This window comes from Frankliniella occidentalis, unplaced genomic scaffold, assembly GCF_000697945.3.
Source record: "Frankliniella occidentalis isolate FOCC.00 unplaced genomic scaffold, Focc_3.1 Scaffold53, whole genome shotgun sequence".
In the NCBI taxonomy this organism is placed as follows: Eukaryota; Metazoa; Arthropoda; class Insecta; order Thysanoptera; family Thripidae; genus Frankliniella; species Frankliniella occidentalis.
The window spans coordinates 864922-881777 of NW_026267183.1; the positions used below are offsets into that span (position 1 = coordinate 864922).

At 47.1% G+C, this 16856-nt stretch overlaps 7 protein-coding genes across 12 annotated transcripts in view; 3 read left to right on the plus strand and 4 right to left on the minus strand.

The window, feature by feature from the left end:
- LOC127749436 (annexin A7-like) overlaps positions 1-507 on the minus strand; it is a 3165-nt gene extending 2658 nt beyond the window's left edge. The window contains exon 1 of the transcript XR_008011149.1: positions 384-507. The gene's annotated coding sequence lies outside the window, so the exon portion shown is untranslated. The remainder of the gene's footprint in view (positions 1-383) is intronic.
- Positions 508-896: 389 nt separating this feature from the next.
- On the plus strand, positions 897-2375 carry LOC113210956 (GPN-loop GTPase 3). The gene is made up of 5 exons (XM_026429163.2): positions 897-1086; positions 1261-1457; positions 1532-1855; positions 1948-2064; positions 2151-2375. Exons 1-5 carry the CDS (start codon positions 1042-1044, stop codon positions 2299-2301), a joined length of 834 nt encoding a protein of 277 aa, XP_026284948.1. The 5' UTR covers positions 897-1041; the 3' UTR covers positions 2302-2375.
- A 3-nt stretch (positions 2376-2378) lies between these two features.
- On the minus strand, positions 2379-4397 carry LOC113210955 (GPN-loop GTPase 1). Of its 2 annotated transcripts, none has more exons than XM_026429161.2 (7): positions 4193-4397; positions 3745-3989; positions 3562-3668; positions 3227-3484; positions 2913-3142; positions 2600-2832; positions 2379-2518 (listed from the first exon to the last, which is right to left on the minus strand). In XM_026429161.2, exons 2-7 carry the CDS (start codon positions 3986-3988, stop codon positions 2415-2417), a joined length of 1176 nt encoding a protein of 391 aa, XP_026284946.1. In that variant the 5' UTR covers position 3989; positions 4193-4397; the 3' UTR covers positions 2379-2414. The 2 variants fall into 2 exon arrangements, with proteins under 2 accessions (XP_026284946.1, XP_026284947.1); XM_026429162.2 differs by lacking the exon at positions 4193-4397 and adding an exon at positions 4132-4153.
- A 223-nt stretch (positions 4398-4620) lies between these two features.
- On the plus strand, positions 4621-6600 carry LOC113210951 (E3 ubiquitin-protein ligase MARCHF8-like). Of its 2 annotated transcripts, none has more exons than XM_026429156.2 (6): positions 4621-4843; positions 4933-5124; positions 5216-5363; positions 5445-5608; positions 5688-5905; positions 6091-6600. In XM_026429156.2, exons 1-6 carry the CDS (start codon positions 4817-4819, stop codon positions 6365-6367), a joined length of 1026 nt encoding a protein of 341 aa, XP_026284941.1. In that variant the 5' UTR covers positions 4621-4816; the 3' UTR covers positions 6368-6600. The 2 variants fall into 2 exon arrangements, with proteins under 2 accessions (XP_026284941.1, XP_026284940.1); XM_026429155.2 differs by having other exon boundaries at positions 4622-4843; positions 5213-5363.
- On the minus strand, positions 6594-7127 carry LOC113210954 (uncharacterized). The gene is made up of 2 exons (XM_026429159.2): positions 6983-7127; positions 6594-6909 (listed from the first exon to the last, which is right to left on the minus strand). Exons 1-2 carry the CDS (start codon positions 7016-7018, stop codon positions 6628-6630), a joined length of 318 nt encoding a protein of 105 aa, XP_026284944.1. The 5' UTR covers positions 7019-7127; the 3' UTR covers positions 6594-6627.
- A 135-nt stretch (positions 7128-7262) lies between these two features.
- Positions 7263-16856, minus strand: part of LOC113210925 (kinesin-like protein KIF14) — a 20187-nt gene continuing 10593 nt past the window's right edge. For 3 of the 4 annotated variants that reach the window (XM_052267526.1, XM_052267525.1, XM_052267529.1), the window contains 10 exons: positions 13081-13241; positions 12656-12847; positions 10763-11149; positions 9509-9742; positions 9268-9403; positions 9025-9186; positions 8766-8945; positions 8510-8650; positions 8199-8397; positions 7263-8119 (listed from right to left, as the gene is read on the minus strand). In XM_052267526.1, the coding sequence (XP_052123486.1) occupies positions 7866-8119; positions 8199-8397; positions 8510-8650; positions 8766-8945; positions 9025-9186; positions 9268-9403; positions 9509-9742; positions 10763-11149; positions 12656-12847; positions 13081-13241 (2046 nt within the window). In that variant the 3' untranslated portion in view covers positions 7263-7865. The remainder of the gene's footprint in view (positions 8120-8198; positions 8398-8509; positions 8651-8765; positions 8946-9024; positions 9187-9267; positions 9404-9508; positions 9743-10762; positions 11150-12655; positions 12848-13080; positions 13242-16856) is intronic. The other variant, XM_052267527.1, reaches the window with a different exon arrangement.
- Positions 13606-16850, plus strand: LOC113210950 (uncharacterized). Its single transcript, XM_026429154.2, has 2 exons — positions 13606-14647; positions 15295-16850. The coding sequence occupies exon 2, from the start codon at positions 15629-15631 to the stop codon at positions 16817-16819; it is 1191 nt and encodes a 396-aa protein (XP_026284939.1). The 5' UTR covers positions 13606-14647; positions 15295-15628; the 3' UTR covers positions 16820-16850.

The window sequence follows — 16856 nt, forward strand, 5'->3', positions numbered from 1 at the left end:
CTTTCCTTGATTTTGCTTATACTATCACGGAGCCATAAGGCACCGTGGTGAGCGACACGGTAGGCAAACCCGCCCGCCTGCAGACGGTACACGGTGCAGTATCAGCAAAATAAAGGCAGGGGTCGGTGGACTCGATGGACCACCCGCCTGTCTACCCCGCGCACTTCTGTAGTTAGACTGTACCGCACGCACGAGTGCAAGCGGGCTTGCCTATCGCCCCTGTCCACGGCGCCTTACGGGCCGGACAAAGTAGGCAACCCACCCGCACTCGTGCGTGCGGTACAGTCTAACTACAGAAGTGCGTAGAGTTAATCAGCCACCTGGTATGTGGAAAGCGACGACACGGGGCACGGGGCACAATTGCGCCCAGATTCAATACGCACATATGGAGTTTACGAGGAGTCTTCCTAAGGTCTTCCCTGATCTGAGGGGTTTGCCAAAACATGGCCGTGACGGACAAAAGGAACATTAATCATCACCTCATGACAGCCCGGCAGTCTCCCTGATCGTTTTCCACCAACCGCATCAGAGGGAACGCCTGACTGTGTCCTTCGCGTTTGTCAGAGGAGGAAATCTTCCTCAGAGGAAATAATGACCGAACAAGCAGCGCAAACCCTGTGCGCATATGCTGCACAAAAGTCTTCGACCTGCAAGCAGGAACATTCCTCTAGCGCTATTTCAGTCCTCACGTAGACGAGCAGCTGGAATATTTCCTCTATGACTCCGTCCTTTCAAAGTTGCCAACTCATGCCCGTGCGAAAACATTATTTCTTCTCTACTTATCATCCTCCGGCCTCTATCTACTTTCATCCCATCCAGTTCGACTGTGCCGCCTGTGAGGAAGGCAACCCAATGTACACCCCTTTCCCGCCTTCACCTCTTCCCTTCCCTTCTCACAGCCCTCTCACTTTTTAGACTTTTGTCTTTCGCACTTGTAACCTATAAATTGGCATGGTTGTGTAATAGTAAATAAACAACAACTATATTGACAGGATTAACAGCCTGAGAATTTGTTATTCCTTGCAAATCTTGTGAGCGAAAATGCGATACGGCCAAATCGTTCTTGGTCCTGCAGGAAGTGGCAAGGTAATTGCAAATCAGAAAATCATTCAAATTTTATTTACCTCTCCTATTTCATTGAGATCAAAGTTAAATTTATTGTGGACGCACCTACAAATGAATTTAGTATCTCGATTTTATTTGATTTAGTGTGTTTCTAATTTTGCTTAACCTGCTATGTGTTGTATTATTTCCTCCCAGTCAACGTACTGTTCATCAGTAGTTCGTCATGCTGCTGATGCTCGAAAAACTATTGAAGTTGTAAATTTGGATCCAGCCGCTGAGTACTTTGACTATGAGCCAATGGCAGACATTCGGGAACTTATCCATGTTGACGATGCAATGCAGGATGAAGATATGCACTTTGGACCAAACGGTGGACTGGTTTTCTGCATGGAGTAAGATTGTGTCCATGCATGAAATCAAGCGAGAGAAATAATGTCAAGTACTCACAGATATATTTTTCTTACAGGTATCTGTTAGAAAATGTTGATTGGCTAGAAGAACAGCTGGGAGACTCTGACGATGATTACATTTTGTTCGATTGTCCTGGTCAAATAGAATTATACACCCACATGACAGTTATTCGTCAGTTTGCGGAAGTCTTATCTCAAAGACTGAATTTCAGACTGTGTGCTGTGTTTATGATAGATTCTCAATTTCTGGTTGATGGGCCTAAATTTTTATCAGGCACAATGGCAGCTTTATCAGTTATGGTGAACTTGGAATTACCGCATTTGAATGTTATCACGAAGATGGACTTGTTGTCCAAAGCTGCCAGAAAACAGCTTGATAGGTAAACACTGCTTCAATCTGTCTATCTACAATTATACTTGACTCTTTAAAAATTTCTTTTCTGGTGTTAATTCTATAAAAATTTCATATTAGCTATTTAGAGCCGGATCCTCATGTTTTGTTGTCTGAGATGTCAGAGTCCACTTCTAAGTGGAATCAGAAACATGCGAAACTCTCAGATGCAATTGGCAAGTTAATAGAAGACTACAGGTAAATTTTTAGAGTATCTTTAGGCTGTAACTTTTATGTCTGACTAATTACAATTAATCTGACTTATTGTTTATTCCCATCAATAGTTTGGTACGATTTTGTCCTTTGAATATTCGTGATGAAGAAAGTTTAGCTGATGTACTGTTAACCATTGACAACATGATTCAATATGGTGAAGATACTGATGTAAAAACCCGTGACTTTGAAGAACAAGATGAAGAAAATGGAGATGATTAGTACTAACATGTATCTGTACTCTACTGTGATAAATTATTAATAAATAACATAGTTTTCAAGGAAGTGTAATTAAACAGTTTTGGTTTGATTTGGTTTTAATGTATAAATTCACATCATGGCTCTTTAGAAATGGCTGATTCTGCTTTATCCTTCCGAGCTTCCTTTTTACTATTAACATAGGTTTGGAATGTAATTTCTTCATTCATCTCAGCATCATCTGAAAAGTTATTTTGCTGTCATTAATTAAGAAAATTATAACTAGACTCGCAAGTCTTTTATATCCAATTCAGAATGTTACCTTGTGGCTGGTCATCTTCTTCACCCTCTTCATCCTCGCTACTTTCATTGGCTGGGTGTTTTAAGTAAATATCAACAATATCTTGACCTTTGCCACCAGTTGTAATTAGAGGTACTGCAGTTCCAAGTCCCTGTTCATCATCCAAGGCTAGCTTTCGGAGCTTCTCTGCGGCTTGAACAGTGGCATCTTTCTTCTTTTCATCTCTCAGTTTTTCCCACTCTACTCTGTAATCTCTGTAACAAAAAGAAAGTATTAGCAATACTCAAATTTAGTATTGGGATTTTCAATACTAACACAATCAGCATTTTCCCACTTTTCAAATTCTTCTGCTGCATCATCTACAAGCTTAAAAAGTTCATCCATGCCCTGCCCAGTTAAAGCTGACACTCCACAACAACGAAGGCCTGAGTAAAACTCATCTAATGCCAATGACATAGATCGAGTTAAATTGGAAATGTATGTTGTTTCATTTTCTAAGGCATCCTGAAAGGCTTCAAAATCTCTCATCCATTCCACAGCATAACCATTATCCACTACATCCGTCTGAAACAGTATTAAAACACACACCAATAACTTACACAATCTATGAGAAACGTTAAGAACAGTGATACTATGTGATAAACTTACTTTATTCATTACCACAATGAATGGCAATTTTGTTTTATACAATATTGAACAGGCATATAGCATATTGGACATGAATGTTACAGGGTTGACACTTCTAACTGTGTCCATAACATACACAACAATAGTAGGAAAAGTAGATGCTAATGCTTCCGTAATGATAGTGCCTGAAGCTGACCAAGTAAATACTTCAATTTGTCCAGGCGTGTCTAAAATAGCATATTTATGGGACTCCGAAACATGATCAAGTAGCTTAAGGACCTGTTAGAAAAATGTATTTGTAAGAAATTACAATTAACCGTTACGATGACAGGGATTCATGTTTTCATAATACTTACTTGGTCAAACTTAGTGGAAAATAAATTTAGAGATGTAACAATACCACCATTAGGACCAAGTCCATACTGCTTCATAACTTCTTTGTATTTCACAGTATCCCTAATATCTGCAAAAACATAAGGCCAGTGTTAGAAGAACAAAGCTATATAGAGAACAGACGTATGTTTAGCAAAAGGGCTTACCAATGTTTGTCAGATATGGCACTTCAGCACATGCGGGGTCTAAATTGATGACATAAGGTGGTAGCTGTTTATAGTGCAAGTACGTTTGAATACGTTTCACTAAAGATGTCTTGCCAGAGCCTGCCATTCCTAACACTATTATGTTGACAGGCTGTTTACGACTTTCATTGGTGCTTGATGATGATGATGAAGATGGTTCGTCAACACTTGATTTAGAACATGCTGCTTCTCCTGAGGATGCCATTCTACCAAAAGAAAAAAAAGTCTTCACAGCATAGTTTTCAAAATAAAGCAAGGAAGTATAAAGTTAAGTGGTGTTTAAAAAATCTATAAAGATTGCATAAAGGCCAAAACACATAATATATAACGGAGATAGATCGAACATACAGAGCAATAAGCTTTAAAGATTACACCATGATTACATTTAAACAAAACAATGAGACCTAACCTGTCACCGAATGTATCGGCTCTAACTTTAAGATCTATCACCAGTAAATCCTTCGACAGGAAAAGTAAATCCTTTCACAAATCCTTTAATAAACTTGCTATAGTAAATATACAATTAAAACAGATTTTTTGTGTGTGGAAAGTGTGGTCAGGGGGTGCTTGTCAGAACACAACCTCTTTGTTTACTTCAAGTTCATTTGTTTTTGAAGCAGAAATAAAATGTGACGTGTACCAACAATATAAAAAATAAAGAACTAACTCTAACTACTTGCTTATTGAGAAGTTGAATAAACTTATGACAATATAGTGTTTTAAAAAATTTAACTGTAAACGTTGCGTTATTTGAAACATTTTTTTCGATTTTTAGCTATGACATATGATGGCCCGATCATACACGACGTTGGTATTCAAAGTCACCTAACCGGGAAAATTCATGCATCATCCCACATTCATTGATCGGTGGTACGCGAAGACACGAGGTGGGGACATCACCTGTTCGATTCATCAGGGGAACTTTCAGCACCGGAGGAGAAACCCATTTTCATAGGGAGAGGCGCTCACCGCATCGCGTTGTGTAGAGCAGTTCCGTTTTGGCTGTCGCACTGGACTTCATTGGCTGGAGGCGATGTGGAATCCTGCTACGTCGCCGAGGGTATGTGCTGTAAATATGTGTGTGTTTATGTTATATCTGGGTTTGTCAGTTACCCTATCGAAACTCTACTTAAATTTCTTACTTCTCAGACCCCGATTTTATACGAGCACTGGGTCTCTGAGGGTGAATTCTCCTATTGGGATGCCACTCGACATGGCTCGTCTCCTTCCCAAATGAGCCTGACAGAGGGCTTCATTACACCTGTTTCAAGTAGGGATCAAAACTGTGTCATCATACCCTTGCATAGTCCCCTACCAAAATTGGAACAGAGTAACGTCAAGGTAACTAATATGTTATGGTCTTGTAATTGCTTAGATACCAGTGCTCCCGTAAATATATCAAGTACCTTGTACCCTTTACCTACTTCAGCAGCCAACAAAGGAAATTGAAGGAAGAAGTACTCCTCCATCTAATTTTTCGTCTCCCATAATTAGAGTTGAGAGTGGTTCTCAAGCTCATCGGCGTTCACCTGAGAAACGGTTCCTTAGTCCTGGACCAATTTGTCGGATATGTCACGATGGTGAGATAAAAATTGATTCAGAAATTGACTGAGAAATTAATACTGTGTATTTTCTAAAATGTCGTTTTGGTCTTATTTCAGGAGATAAGGAGGAAACATTACTCTCACCTTGCAACTGTAGTGGTTCAATGCAATTGGTTCACAAAAGTTGTCTTGAAAAATGGCTCTCTGCATCCAATTCTGAACATTGTGAATTATGCATGAAAGAACTTCCTGTACGTAAAGAGGCACGTCCTGTTTGGCAGGTAAGAGTCCAATTTATACAGGACAAGTGGTGCTGATTGAAAAGATGACACTGATTAATATATTAAATTTCTTTTGTAGTGGTTTAGCATGACGAGTTCTGCAGATGGACCACAAGGTTTTTATGCAGACCTAACATGTGTTATTTTGCTCACTCCCCTCTGTCTTCTTTCAATTTACCTCTGTGCCATTGGTGCTGCAGATTACATGAAGCATGGAGTGTGGGAGGGAACTGGATTAGCAGCTCTAAGTTGCTTTTTGCTTGGCACATATGTTATTTGGTGCTACATAACTATTAGGTAAGAATTGAAGTTGTTAAATTCTCACCCTCAAGTAAAATGTGTTTTTCGTCTCCCTTTAACGCGTGTCCTGCGGCTCATTTTTAAGGCCTATGATCTAATATGGGAGTGTGACCAGATAGTGGTCACGCCGCAAGGAACGTGTTAATTATTGAAAGATAATGAAAATAAAATACATTTTACAGATTTCATTGGCAAACTCTGCAAAAGTGGAAAACATCCAATCAAGTGGTACATTTGTTGGTAAAGGACTGCAAGAGAAGAGATCAAATACTTTCCAGGGTTTCTGATTCTTCCACACCCAAAAGTACTTTGATACATGCAAATGGGTGGAACTCCCCTCCAGAAGTTCATGTTTTCCTGCCTACCACATATCAGAATTCCCCCTCAGAAATCCGTACAAACCATCCAAATGTTATGGATTCTTCAATTCGTGGGTTTATTGCTCCGTCTTTTTTATGAGATCAAGGCTGCATCTTTTCTACTACGTTTTAATCTTTGTATCAAATTAGTAATTTAAGGTAGTTTTAGTCATTGAACATTGTTTAATGATGTTATGTAACACAAGAAATATTGTACAAAATTCTATTACCACTTTGCGTCAATCTAGTCATATCAAATGTGATTATTTTAATCTTTAACTTTTAAATTTTTTGAATGATAAAATTTAATAAAGTCAAAACAGAACATCATGATTTAGAGTTTTAAATGTATCTTTTCCATTACCCGAGTGCAGGACGACCCGCGAGTCCCGGAATGGCCCCGGGGTAGAGTCCTTGGATGGCGGGGCGGGGAGCTGCGGCGCCGTAGGGGGAGAGCCCGGGGAGCGCGGGCGGGTACCCGAGGCCGCCAAGGCCCAGCAGGGGGTTCACTTGGGGCACGGGCAGCGGCAGCACGGGGGAGGAGGTGTAGCCGCCGTACCATAGCAAGTTGGGCGGCAGGATGATGGGTAGAATGAAGGCCTGGGCGTGCTGCAGCAGGGCGACTGCTAACGCCAGCAACAACTGCAAAGAGGTTCAGCAGCAAGTAGCAGGGAGGGTATGTCTTATGGTGTTATTAAAAATGTGAGTCACTTACCACCAGGCGAAGCCGTGCGATGGACTGCATATCCATTGCTTTGGAACCTGAATGCCGCGACGCACAGGAAAACTCCCCTCTTATACCTCTGCCTCCATGTTTCTCCCAGGCGCAATAAACGGGAGAACACTGGACAATGGAGCCCTGAGGCCTGGTGTGTCACAAGCACTAACCAACTTGCCTTCTTCACAGAAAACTTACTCTTAAGTTGGAAAATAAGAAAGTTATTGTCATGACTGGTCAACTGGTACAAGCTAATAAGCCTTAAAAGAAAATAATATAATATTTTAAGTATTTTATTACCAAAATCAATGAGTAAAACAATTCAACGCAATAAGTCAATAGATATAGCTCAAAACAGCAGTGTGGGGGGAAAATTATAAAACAGAACTATAATTGTTTAGTATCTAGTCAGAAAAAGAGGTAAGTAAATATTAAGACTAGTACACTGCTCATTTGAATATATGTTAAAATAATACTTAGTGTATAAAAACTATAAATATTACCCCATCAAGGGGTAGAATGGTGGATCAAAACAAACAATACAACTAGAAAAAGAGAGAATTACAAACAAAATATTCTCATAAATGAATTGTCCTTAAATTACAGAAAACACACAAATGTGGCAAGAATGTTATCAGCAAAAATCAAATAGCATGGCTAAATTCTTATGGTAAAAACAACAGGCAGGTGTCAGTATCTACTTTTTACAAGCAAAAAGCAAGTACATTACAACAGCAATGCTACATAGTGTAACAGATTTTGTTCTTCCACACTTGTTATATACAAAATTTACAATATTTACACTACTCTCAAAATTATTTAAGGGTGAAAATCCAGAATCTGTTTTATCCTTAAGAACACTATGCAGCATTGCAAGAAGTCATGTTTTCACAAGACCAGGAATAAATCTAACAGATTTGCTACTTTGAGGAGTGCTATTGCTATAGGGTGATTTTGATGAAAGAGGTGCATCTCCTGGTAAACTACTTTTTAGTTGAATAAGAGCCTCTTCCAAATTGCTGACATACTTCAGAGGACTGCGAGCACTAGATCCCTCTTTGAAGATGTGACGAAGTCTTTTTGTAGCTCTTTCAATTTCTGCTATACATTGCTTGATTACTGGAGAATCATGAGCTGGAAATTAAATAAATTGGGATGTCAATTTACTTCACAAAGAAGTTCAGCTAATTCAATACAGTGGTTCGAAACAAACCTGGACTTTTACACGAACCAAGAGGAGACTCCACCAGGGACTGCTGGAAGCTTTCATTCAGCTTGCGGCGGATGGGCAATGTGTTGACTGAAATGCTTCCATCAATATCATCTGTTGTCAACTCATCACTATCATCAGCTTCCCATATTTCTTCAGCACCTTCCCCAATGCCTGATATCAGCCCTGCAATGCTGTCCTCCTATAAAACGAAATTAGATTAAAAAGAATAATTAAAGCTGTTTATGAATAACTCTACATGCTTTAAGTCATGCAACCACAAATATGTTAGTAACAACTGAACAGTTACTTACAGGGTCCCAATCCCGCAAGCGATTTAACCAAGCATAGAATGTGGGAGGAGTCCACAACACAGACATTCTCTGAGAGCTATCACGAACACGAACAACTGGTTCAAGACCAGATTCACGAACAACATGCTGCTGTTGGAAATCCTGGGAAAGCAAGTATGACAGAAGTTTTAGGGTAGGATAAGATACTGGGTCAGGGTAGGATTCCTAGCACCATATTCTATGGGTTCCAATGAGGTATGATTTCCGAGGTACTTACAAATGGTATACCAAGTTCTTTACACCTCTGAGAGGCCTCTCTCACTTGCATTTGCATCTCGTGCAAACTTGTAGAGCTATACGGATACCTTTCATTAAAGCTCATAGAGGTACCAGGAGATGTACAAGTAGTATCATTTTCCAAGGCATGCATAGAAGAGTTCAAAAGCGCTTCCAAATCCTTTAAAAAAACATATAAAACATTTTTTTTAGTATTGATAATTATTGGGAACATTGAAAAATGGGAACTTATAATTTACCTCAATGAATCTACTTCGGTGGGGAGTTACTTCTACAGGTGGTGGAGAGGCAGACCTCACAGAATTTAACTGTCTGTTCATTTCTGCCTCCAAAGCAGTTTTCTGAACTTCCAATTGCTGCTTCTCTTTGCGCTCATTAAACAAAGCATCCCTTTGTTGCTCCTACAGGTACAAAAGTTAGATTAGATTAATTAAGTGAGTAAGAAGACCATTTTAAAAGTTGAGATAGGCATGCATGCGTACCAGTGTTTGTCCTAGTTGATGCAACTGTTGTTCATAATCTGACCGTTGCATCATTAAACGAGATTCTGCTTCACGCTTCGCTTCTTCCAATTCTTTCATGGCTTTGAATTTTGCTTCTTCTAATTCTGCTTTCAATCTGGTCAAAGCAATATACCATATAAACATTTTCCTTTGATTGAATCAGCACCAAGACAATAAATTAATAGTAACTATAAGAAAGGGGCTTATCAGTATTGCTTACCTGGCTTCTTGAACGGCAAGAATCTCATTGTGTGCAAAATCAAAGTCTGCTGGTGGCTCATTGCTATTTGACTTCTCATGAGGATTACTGACCCTAAAGTAGTGATTGCCTCCCAGCACAAGACGGTCACCATTGTGCAAAACCGTGCGTCCAGTGACGGCTCTCCCGTTGACAAACGTCAGTCCTTCACGACCCGGTTCCAGTGTCAGGCGCCCCTGGCGATTCTCGATCGTGCTGCAACAAGAAGTAAACAAGTGTTGAGCCCGGCGCTCCAGGCTGGTGTCACCCCGGGTGCGGGGGGTGCGGGGTTCGAGTCCAGTCGTCGGCGGCACCTACACGTCGCTGCCCGCCACGCCCAGCCGGACCATGTTCCAGCGCTCCCACTCCGCGCGCGGGGTGCGCGCCTTGGTGAGGAGCATGGCAACCACCCCCAGCCCAACAGGTGGCCCTGTCGGTGGCCCTGCAGGTTGGCCTTGCCCGTGGCGGCCTGACTCTAGGCCTGACCTAGCGCCACTCCCGCCCTGGCGCCGGCACACGCCCACCCCACCACCGCGAGGCTGATCGCTTAATCGCCCGCTGTTCCTTGCAAACACCAGCTACACGACAGCTGCACGACAAGTAGCACGCGCGGCGTCACAAGGCAAAACCCCATGAAACGCATCAACCACACTCGAGACGCACGACGACGGCGACGCACGACGCACGGCACGCCACACTCCGCCAAGTGTAGCCGGGCCGCGCCGAGCCGAGTCGGCCGAGCCCAGGTCAACAAGGGGGAGAGAAAGAGAAAGACGACACTGTCTTCGCCCCGACTTGCCTTTTGTGCCGTCAGCAATCGGGCCCGCTCGGGACTTGACACCAGTGCGTATATGGTATGGCACCGCCCCCCGCCCCCTCCCCTCCCCCCACACATCCTCCTCCTCCGGTTGGGCCTGCCCCCTGCCCCCTCCGTCCCCGGACCGACTAATCGACTGCCCATAACAACAACCACCCCAATCATGGGAAACCCCTCCTCCTCCTTCTCTCCGCCTCCGTTTCATCGATTTTATTTCTCTTCCACATTTTTTTTTGCGCGCGCATCAGACCGCACCTGCAATTGCCTCCGAGCGGCGCCGTCCCAGGCGCCCATAAAAAGACGGCAAACGGCATAAACGTGTCCCCCATTTGCGGCCCGCGCGCTGCTCGCCTGCGCGGCTAATCCAAAGGGACGTCATCGTGGCGCGTGGCGCGAAGTCGCGGGGGGTTCCGACTCACCAGTGGTGCTTCTGCACGAGGGGGCCCTCCAGCTGGATGTGGGGCGGCTGCGTCGGCGACCTGCTGGGCGTCTTGGCGGGGCTGCGGCCGAGCGCGGGGCTGGCGCCGGCGCTGCTGGGCGTGGGGCTGCGGCCGGGCGCGGGGCTGCCGGGGGTGCTCGCGACCCGGCCCGCGGGGTCCAGGCGGCCGACGCGCACCGGGCCCGGGGGCAGCAGGTAGAGCAGGGCGCCAGACAGGCTGGGGTCCGGCGTCAGGTTGACGAGGAAGGGGCACGGCTGCTCGCGCAGCTGCTGCCCGTCCAGGGCGAGGGCGACGCCGCGGCGCCGCAGCAGGTTCACCTCGGCGCTCTTGCAGCGCTCGGCCTCGCGGAGACGCTCCGTCCACGACCTGGATATTGAGGGCAGAGGGTGTTAGCACAGCTGCGGAGTCACTCGACACACAAACCTTCAAGAGCAGTAAGCCCCGTGAAGCACAAACTGTGTGGTGCGGGAGGCCACAGAGGTGACAGGCATACTGCAAACTATTTATTAAGCTGAAAACATGAAAGCTGCTAGCCGGTTACACTATACGAGGTGGCTGATTCACGTCGCGCACTCTTATAGTTATACCATACCGCATGCACGCGTGCGGGCGAGTTAGCCTATCCTCGCTGCCTACAGCTTCGTATGACCCCGTGCGAGTAGGCAACCCGCCCACACGCGTACATGCGGTACAGTCTACCTACGAAAGGGCGCGACGTGAGACAGCCACCTGCTATATTGTGTGCCGTTTTGAGACAAACTCTGCATAGCTACTCCAATACTCTAAATATCACATTGTTTAACTTTTACATAGCAGCCACGACTTAAATGTTAGTATGGTTACACACTGACGATTTGACCTAAATCCGGCGCGTGCATTGTATGACTCACCGGACAGGCGCCGACACGTCGCCTGGCCGGAGATGCGTGTGTAAGACCCGTTAGAGCCCTATCCTATACCCATAGGACTCTAATGTAAGTCTCGTGAGACCGCTGAGTCACCCACTCCACACCGGATGCGTGCGTGTCCTGTCGTCCTGTCCTGTCACCCGGCCCGGGTGACGCGATATGACCGGCTCTGGCCAATTAGCGTTGAGTGGGTGACTCAGCGGTCTCACGAGGTTTAGAGTCCTATGGGTATAGGAGTACTATGGGTATACGAGTCCTTTGAGTACAGGACTCTAACGAGTCTTACACACGCAATCCATAGTTTCAACCCCTCATATGGGGCAGCCTGAGCCGTGCACCGCCAGTCAGTCACCAGACAGCGAGGACCTTCCATGGACTGCAGTCCAGCAGCACGACAGCTCCACGACGACGCCCTATAGTCCTGGACTCCGCTTCCAGAGCTCCGAGCGCCGCCCACTCTGCGCGGACTCCGCATCGACCAGCTCCTGCGCTCCAGCACTAGCCGCTCTGCTCCGCATCGACTTTGATCGATCTCCGTGAAACGCCACTCCGATCCAGACAGCCGTTTGTATCCGCTGCCGTCCGCCCGCTTACGTTATCGACCCGCGCTGCCGCCGCTTCACTGCCTACACCCGACGCCACGCAACCTCATAAAGCTACAGTATACGCTCTACTTTACGATTTTATATCTCAACTTCTTGGATTATATATGTATTTGATTTCTTTACCCGCCCTTGAAACTCTTCCTGTTCAACTAGACACACATCCTTGCACACATCACTCCCATACACCACCTTCAGAGCAGTAAGCCTCGCGAAGCACACAAAACTGTGAAGTGCCGCAGAGGCGACGGCGCGGGACATAAAACGGTAATGAGTTTGTACAGCCGTGACGGCAAACTGCACGTCGCGCTGATGCACCGCCCGGCAGAACAACACTTTTTATTGATCCAAACGACACTCACTTCTGCGCCATGGCGAGCTGCTCCTCGGTCTGCCTGAGCTTCTCCCGGAGCTCCTGCACGTCCTGCTGCGCCGTGGGCGTGGTGGTCGCGGCGGGCGACTGGGTGCGGCGGCTCAGCGGGGTCGCCAGGCGCTGCTGGCGCTCCAGGTCCTCGTGCACCTCGCGCAGCGCGGCGATCTCCGCCAGCAATTGTCTGCGGGAAACAAATAAAAGATTGCGGCATTACATCGTCATTAATTGTCATCGTTTCAGAAGTAGTTTTGGACCGACCCGCAAGGGGATACGAGCGAGGGGCAATTCACTAGAAATTCAAGCGCGCACAATTTATCTGTTCTTTCTTATTTCTTGATTTTTTTCTGATTTTTTGAGGGTATAAACAGTTTTGTTTTTGTTTCAGTGAAGTGCAGCAGCGTGCGTAGTACGTACCGGATGCGGCGGTGGCTGGGGTCCTCGTTGACGTGCACCCGGTTCACGATGGTCCTGGCCTGGCACGCGTAGCGCAGCGTCGCCAGGGTCTCCTCGAGGTGAGTGCTGCAGGGGCTGACCGTGGCCAGCATCGTGGTGCTGGAGTTGCCGCCAAGGCTCTCCTGCAAAACCCCCATATATGTTCATCCAAACACGTTATTCATGTCAAGTGTGCACACCGCCGCGATAAGGATTAATAAGAACGAGGAAGGGGACGAGGACGGCCAGGATGTCACACAGGAAAAAGGGGAGCAGCAGCCGTCGAGGCCGCAGAGAGAGAGAGAGAGAGAGACACGGGGAGGCCACAGGATACCGCCGCGCGCAGCACCGGGGCGGAGCGGGCGGCCTACCCACCGCACCGCAGGGGCGCGCCGGGCGGGCCAGCCAGCCGAGCGCGCTCGAGAGAGAAAGGACGGGAAGGGGGGCGGGAAGGAGGAGGGGAAGGAGGAGGGGAAGGAGGAGGGGAGGGAGGAGGGGAGGGGGGGGGGCGGCCACACTCGAATGCACGGCCGCGGGGTGAATGACACCGACACCTTCGCACTCGAGGCGAAGGTGGCCGAGCCCGAGGGCCGAAGGGCGAGCCGAAGGGCGCGAGCACGGCGACCAAAGTCACTGCCAGCGAGATAATTGCATTGCAACCGGCCTGAAGGGCCCTGCTGCCGTTGCTGATTGGCGACACACACACGGCAAGTCCTTGGCACGCTGACCTCGGCAACGGACAAGCGTCGCCCAAAGCGCAGGCAGCTTTTGGCCGCGGCGGAATATTCCACAAGTGAGATTACACGCGAGATCCGCCGAGAGCGAGAGTCGAGAGGCCGCTCGCCGCGCCCGGGGCTGATAGGCGGCGCGGGGGTGATTTTTAGCAGGTGGATGATGAGGTGATTCCTCTGCGATAACGCGCAGAGGACAACAAGCTAATCCGAGGGTCTCGGCCCGGCATTAAGCAATGGGTCGGCGGTAAAAGCATGGGGAAATTAAAATTAAAATGTGCTCCCGATCTTCAACGGACTATATTATAATCCGTCTACGTTTAGTAAAACGGCCAATTAGTGGTGGGGGGTCGTCGGGCGCCACCGGGCCCGCCGGGCCCGCCCGAGGTGCAGCACAGAGGAGAGGCCGAGGCCGATAGGCCGGTCGGGCGACACCAGTCGAGATCTAGCCACGTCACCGAACGGTACTCCAATAAACGGCTTGTCGCGGGCGCGGCAGAACTCGGCACAATAACGGAATTAAAGAGTTTATTGCGCTCAAGTCTGACCATCAAGACAAAAAGACAGTGAATCCAACAATCTGACTGGACTATTCCCCAAACAGAAAGTCCAAATTGATGCATTATCGAAAAAAAAAAAAAATCAGCACTAGTTGCACTACCCGTCAAATCGCATCATCAACCGAAAAAAAATCTTCATCGGAATTTAAATCTCCGAAACCAAACCACCAGCATTCACATCAGCTGCTATCGCACCTCCGCGGTGCACACAGTTAATCAGGACCTACGCAAATTGAGGCAGGATATAATTTAATTAAGGTAAGTAACGGTCAGGTCAGGTTACCAAGGTGAGGTTATGTAATAATATGCGGGATTTAATTGTGCAGCTAATAGAGGTATTAGATTCTGAAGAACATTCCAACCCAGTTTCATTTTCAGGGCAAAACATTAGATTAAAAAATTAGATAAGAGTTTTAAAAAAAAACTTAGTTTTTAGATTTATTTTTTTAACGAATAGTTCCCCACTCCATTACTAAAACAAAGTAAATCTGCCAATTTTTAGCTTCGTGTAAACCAGAGCCATAAAATAGCCTTTTAAAATGGTCGGAGGTCATTAGTTATGCCTTTATTAAGTTAGTTGTAGAGTCAGGTCAGGTCAGCTTCAATGAAAGGGAAAGGGCGCGTTCCTTTGTGTGCTCCACTTATCCACTTATCCCGGTGACGCGTGACTGAGCCACCGAGGCCGGCGGTCCAGCCGCAGGGTTGTTTTTATTTGTTTGTTTCCTTTTCTCGCCACACGAGAGACCACAGCGCGTCGACGTAGTGCCGCATTCCTCCGCAACGCATCGCTGCAGTCGGAAAGGGGCCGCGAGTCGCGTCTTTTTAGGAAGCTCCTTTTAAAGGTTTCAGGTTGCAAATGAACAACAAACCAATTGTAACTGGTACTTTTCGGCGTTGTTTTCCAGATTCGCCACATCACACCCTGTAGGAGAGCACTGGCGATCTGCAAACTCCGTCCGAAAAGCTGCGCCTCTCGCGGCTGATATTAAGTAGCGATCAAGTGTATAGGGGGCCGTCTCCGCCCCATAAGCACAACACGCAGACCTAACAGTAATACGCAGCACATCCAATCGCACTTTGACCACACAAGTAACCATCGTACGGAGGGTAAAATTGATAACACCACGGTAATACCCATCCCGACCAGGGTTAAAATAGAGCACACTACCGGACACACACTCAGTAGTGATCGGAGCTTCACAGAGAGAACATCGTCCACAATAGCAGCATTCATCATCCATGGAGCAGGTGCGTGAGGAGGAAGGGTTGGCAAATGCCATCGGTGAAACAAGTAACACTGACCCAGCACACAATCCACATGATGACCCTAGGAGGGACAGACACGGCATTGGCCGCAATATGACCCCAAACCATGCGGCTGCGGCCCCCATCCCAATTCCCCCAAACGGCAGCAAGGTTTTCGTGGGAGCAGACTACGAATTCGAGGAAAAGGAACTATACTACAAAGCCTGTAGTGAGCACACTTGGGCCCTTGACAGACCCGAAGCGACGAATTTCGTCCTACAGCAGGCGTTCCCCGCCCCCCCTCCCTCCCCAGACCCCCGGCAGGTGATGCAGGTCACGACCGCGACCGGGCACGATGTCCGGTTTCTCATGATAGGCGACTCCTACATTTCGTGTTTGAGGGCACCCACAGAGGACCAGTGTATGCCCCTATTCACCGTCCACCACCTCCCACCGAACCGGCACACGCCCCAAAGATCCAAGAAATACTGGATTGGCTCGGATAGGGTCAAAGCATTTCACAGATACTACAAAGATAACCATGACACCAACAAGGGACACAGTGTGCCATACGGCGACATGAGTACCATCGACAGCAGGAAGCGGACGATGGAGATGCCGTACAACATTTACCCCACCAAGAGGACTGTGAACAGCGGCAACATGCAGGCGGTGGAGGAAGCCATCCGCAAATTTGTCGATGGAGAAGGAGGCGAAGGGCTGGTCGTGATCAGCGGGCACATCGGGGTGCTCCACCAGCGCGACGAGAGCGAGTACATGCCCATGTACTTCTTCAAGATGCTCCTGCGATCGCCCACCTTTGGGCCCATTCCAATGGGCTGCATCTTGATGTCCAACAACGCGGGCGAGATCGCCGAAGCACGCCTGCCAAAGGGCGGTAAAAAGCCGAAGTGGATTGGCAATAAGGTCAAGGAGCGCGAGGCAGCGATGGGGATCACACGTTTCGTGGAGGTCCGTGAATTTTTCCATTGGGCAGGGAAGCACTTTCCTGAGGCAATTACCCCGCAAATCGTCGTGGAAAACATGAAGGTTCTGGTCGATTTTCTTAGCCCTGCCGCGCAGTTGACGGCGGCACCCCGTCCCTATCGCCAACCACTCGGTTTACTTCAGGAGAGAAATTTAACAGAAGTTATCGATGGCCAGGGTTCGCCTCCTGCGTGTTAACCAGCTCCTAATTCCACCGTAGAAAATTCTAGATATT

What these genes read in the sequence shown, in the direction of transcription:
- LOC113210954 (XM_026429159.2), bottom strand. Translation starts at nt 7,018, where the DNA reads ATGGATATGCAGTCCATCGCACGGCTTCGCCTGGTG. An exon ending in TCGCACGGCTTCGCCTGGTG is followed by an intron (nt 6,910 to 6,982) that starts GTAAGTGACTCA and finishes ACCTCTTTGCAG; the next exon opens with TTGTTGCTGGCGTTAGCAGT.
- LOC113210956 (XM_026429163.2), top strand. Translation starts at nt 1,042, where the DNA reads ATGCGATACGGCCAAATCGTTCTTGGTCCTGCAGGAAGTGGCAAG. An exon ending in GGACTGGTTTTCTGCATGGA is followed by an intron (nt 1,458 to 1,531) that starts GTAAGATTGTGT and finishes TTTTTCTTACAG; the next exon opens with GTATCTGTTAGAAAATGTTG. An exon ending in GCCAGAAAACAGCTTGATAG is followed by an intron (nt 1,856 to 1,947) that starts GTAAACACTGCT and finishes ATTTCATATTAG; the next exon opens with CTATTTAGAGCCGGATCCTC.
- LOC113210955 (XM_026429161.2), bottom strand. Translation starts at nt 3,988, where the DNA reads ATGGCATCCTCAGGAGAAGCAGCATGTTCTAAATCAAGTGTTGACGAA. An exon ending in TCATTGTGGTAATGAATAAA is followed by an intron (nt 3,143 to 3,226) that starts GTAAGTTTATCA and finishes ATACTGTTTCAG; the next exon opens with ACGGATGTAGTGGATAATGG. An exon ending in AGAAGATGACCAGCCACAAG is followed by an intron (nt 2,519 to 2,599) that starts GTAACATTCTGA and finishes ATAACTTTTCAG; the next exon opens with ATGATGCTGAGATGAATGAA.
- LOC113210950 (XM_026429154.2), top strand. Translation starts at nt 15,629, where the DNA reads ATGGAGCAGGTGCGTGAGGAGGAAGGGTTGGCAAATGCCATCGGTGAA.
- LOC113210951 (XM_026429155.2), top strand. Translation starts at nt 4,817, where the DNA reads ATGTGGAATCCTGCTACGTCGCCGAGG. An exon ending in TGGAACAGAGTAACGTCAAG is followed by an intron (nt 5,125 to 5,212) that starts GTAACTAATATG and finishes TACCTACTTCAG; the next exon opens with CAGCCAACAAAGGAAATTGA. An exon ending in TTGTCGGATATGTCACGATG is followed by an intron (nt 5,364 to 5,444) that starts GTGAGATAAAAA and finishes GTCTTATTTCAG; the next exon opens with GAGATAAGGAGGAAACATTA.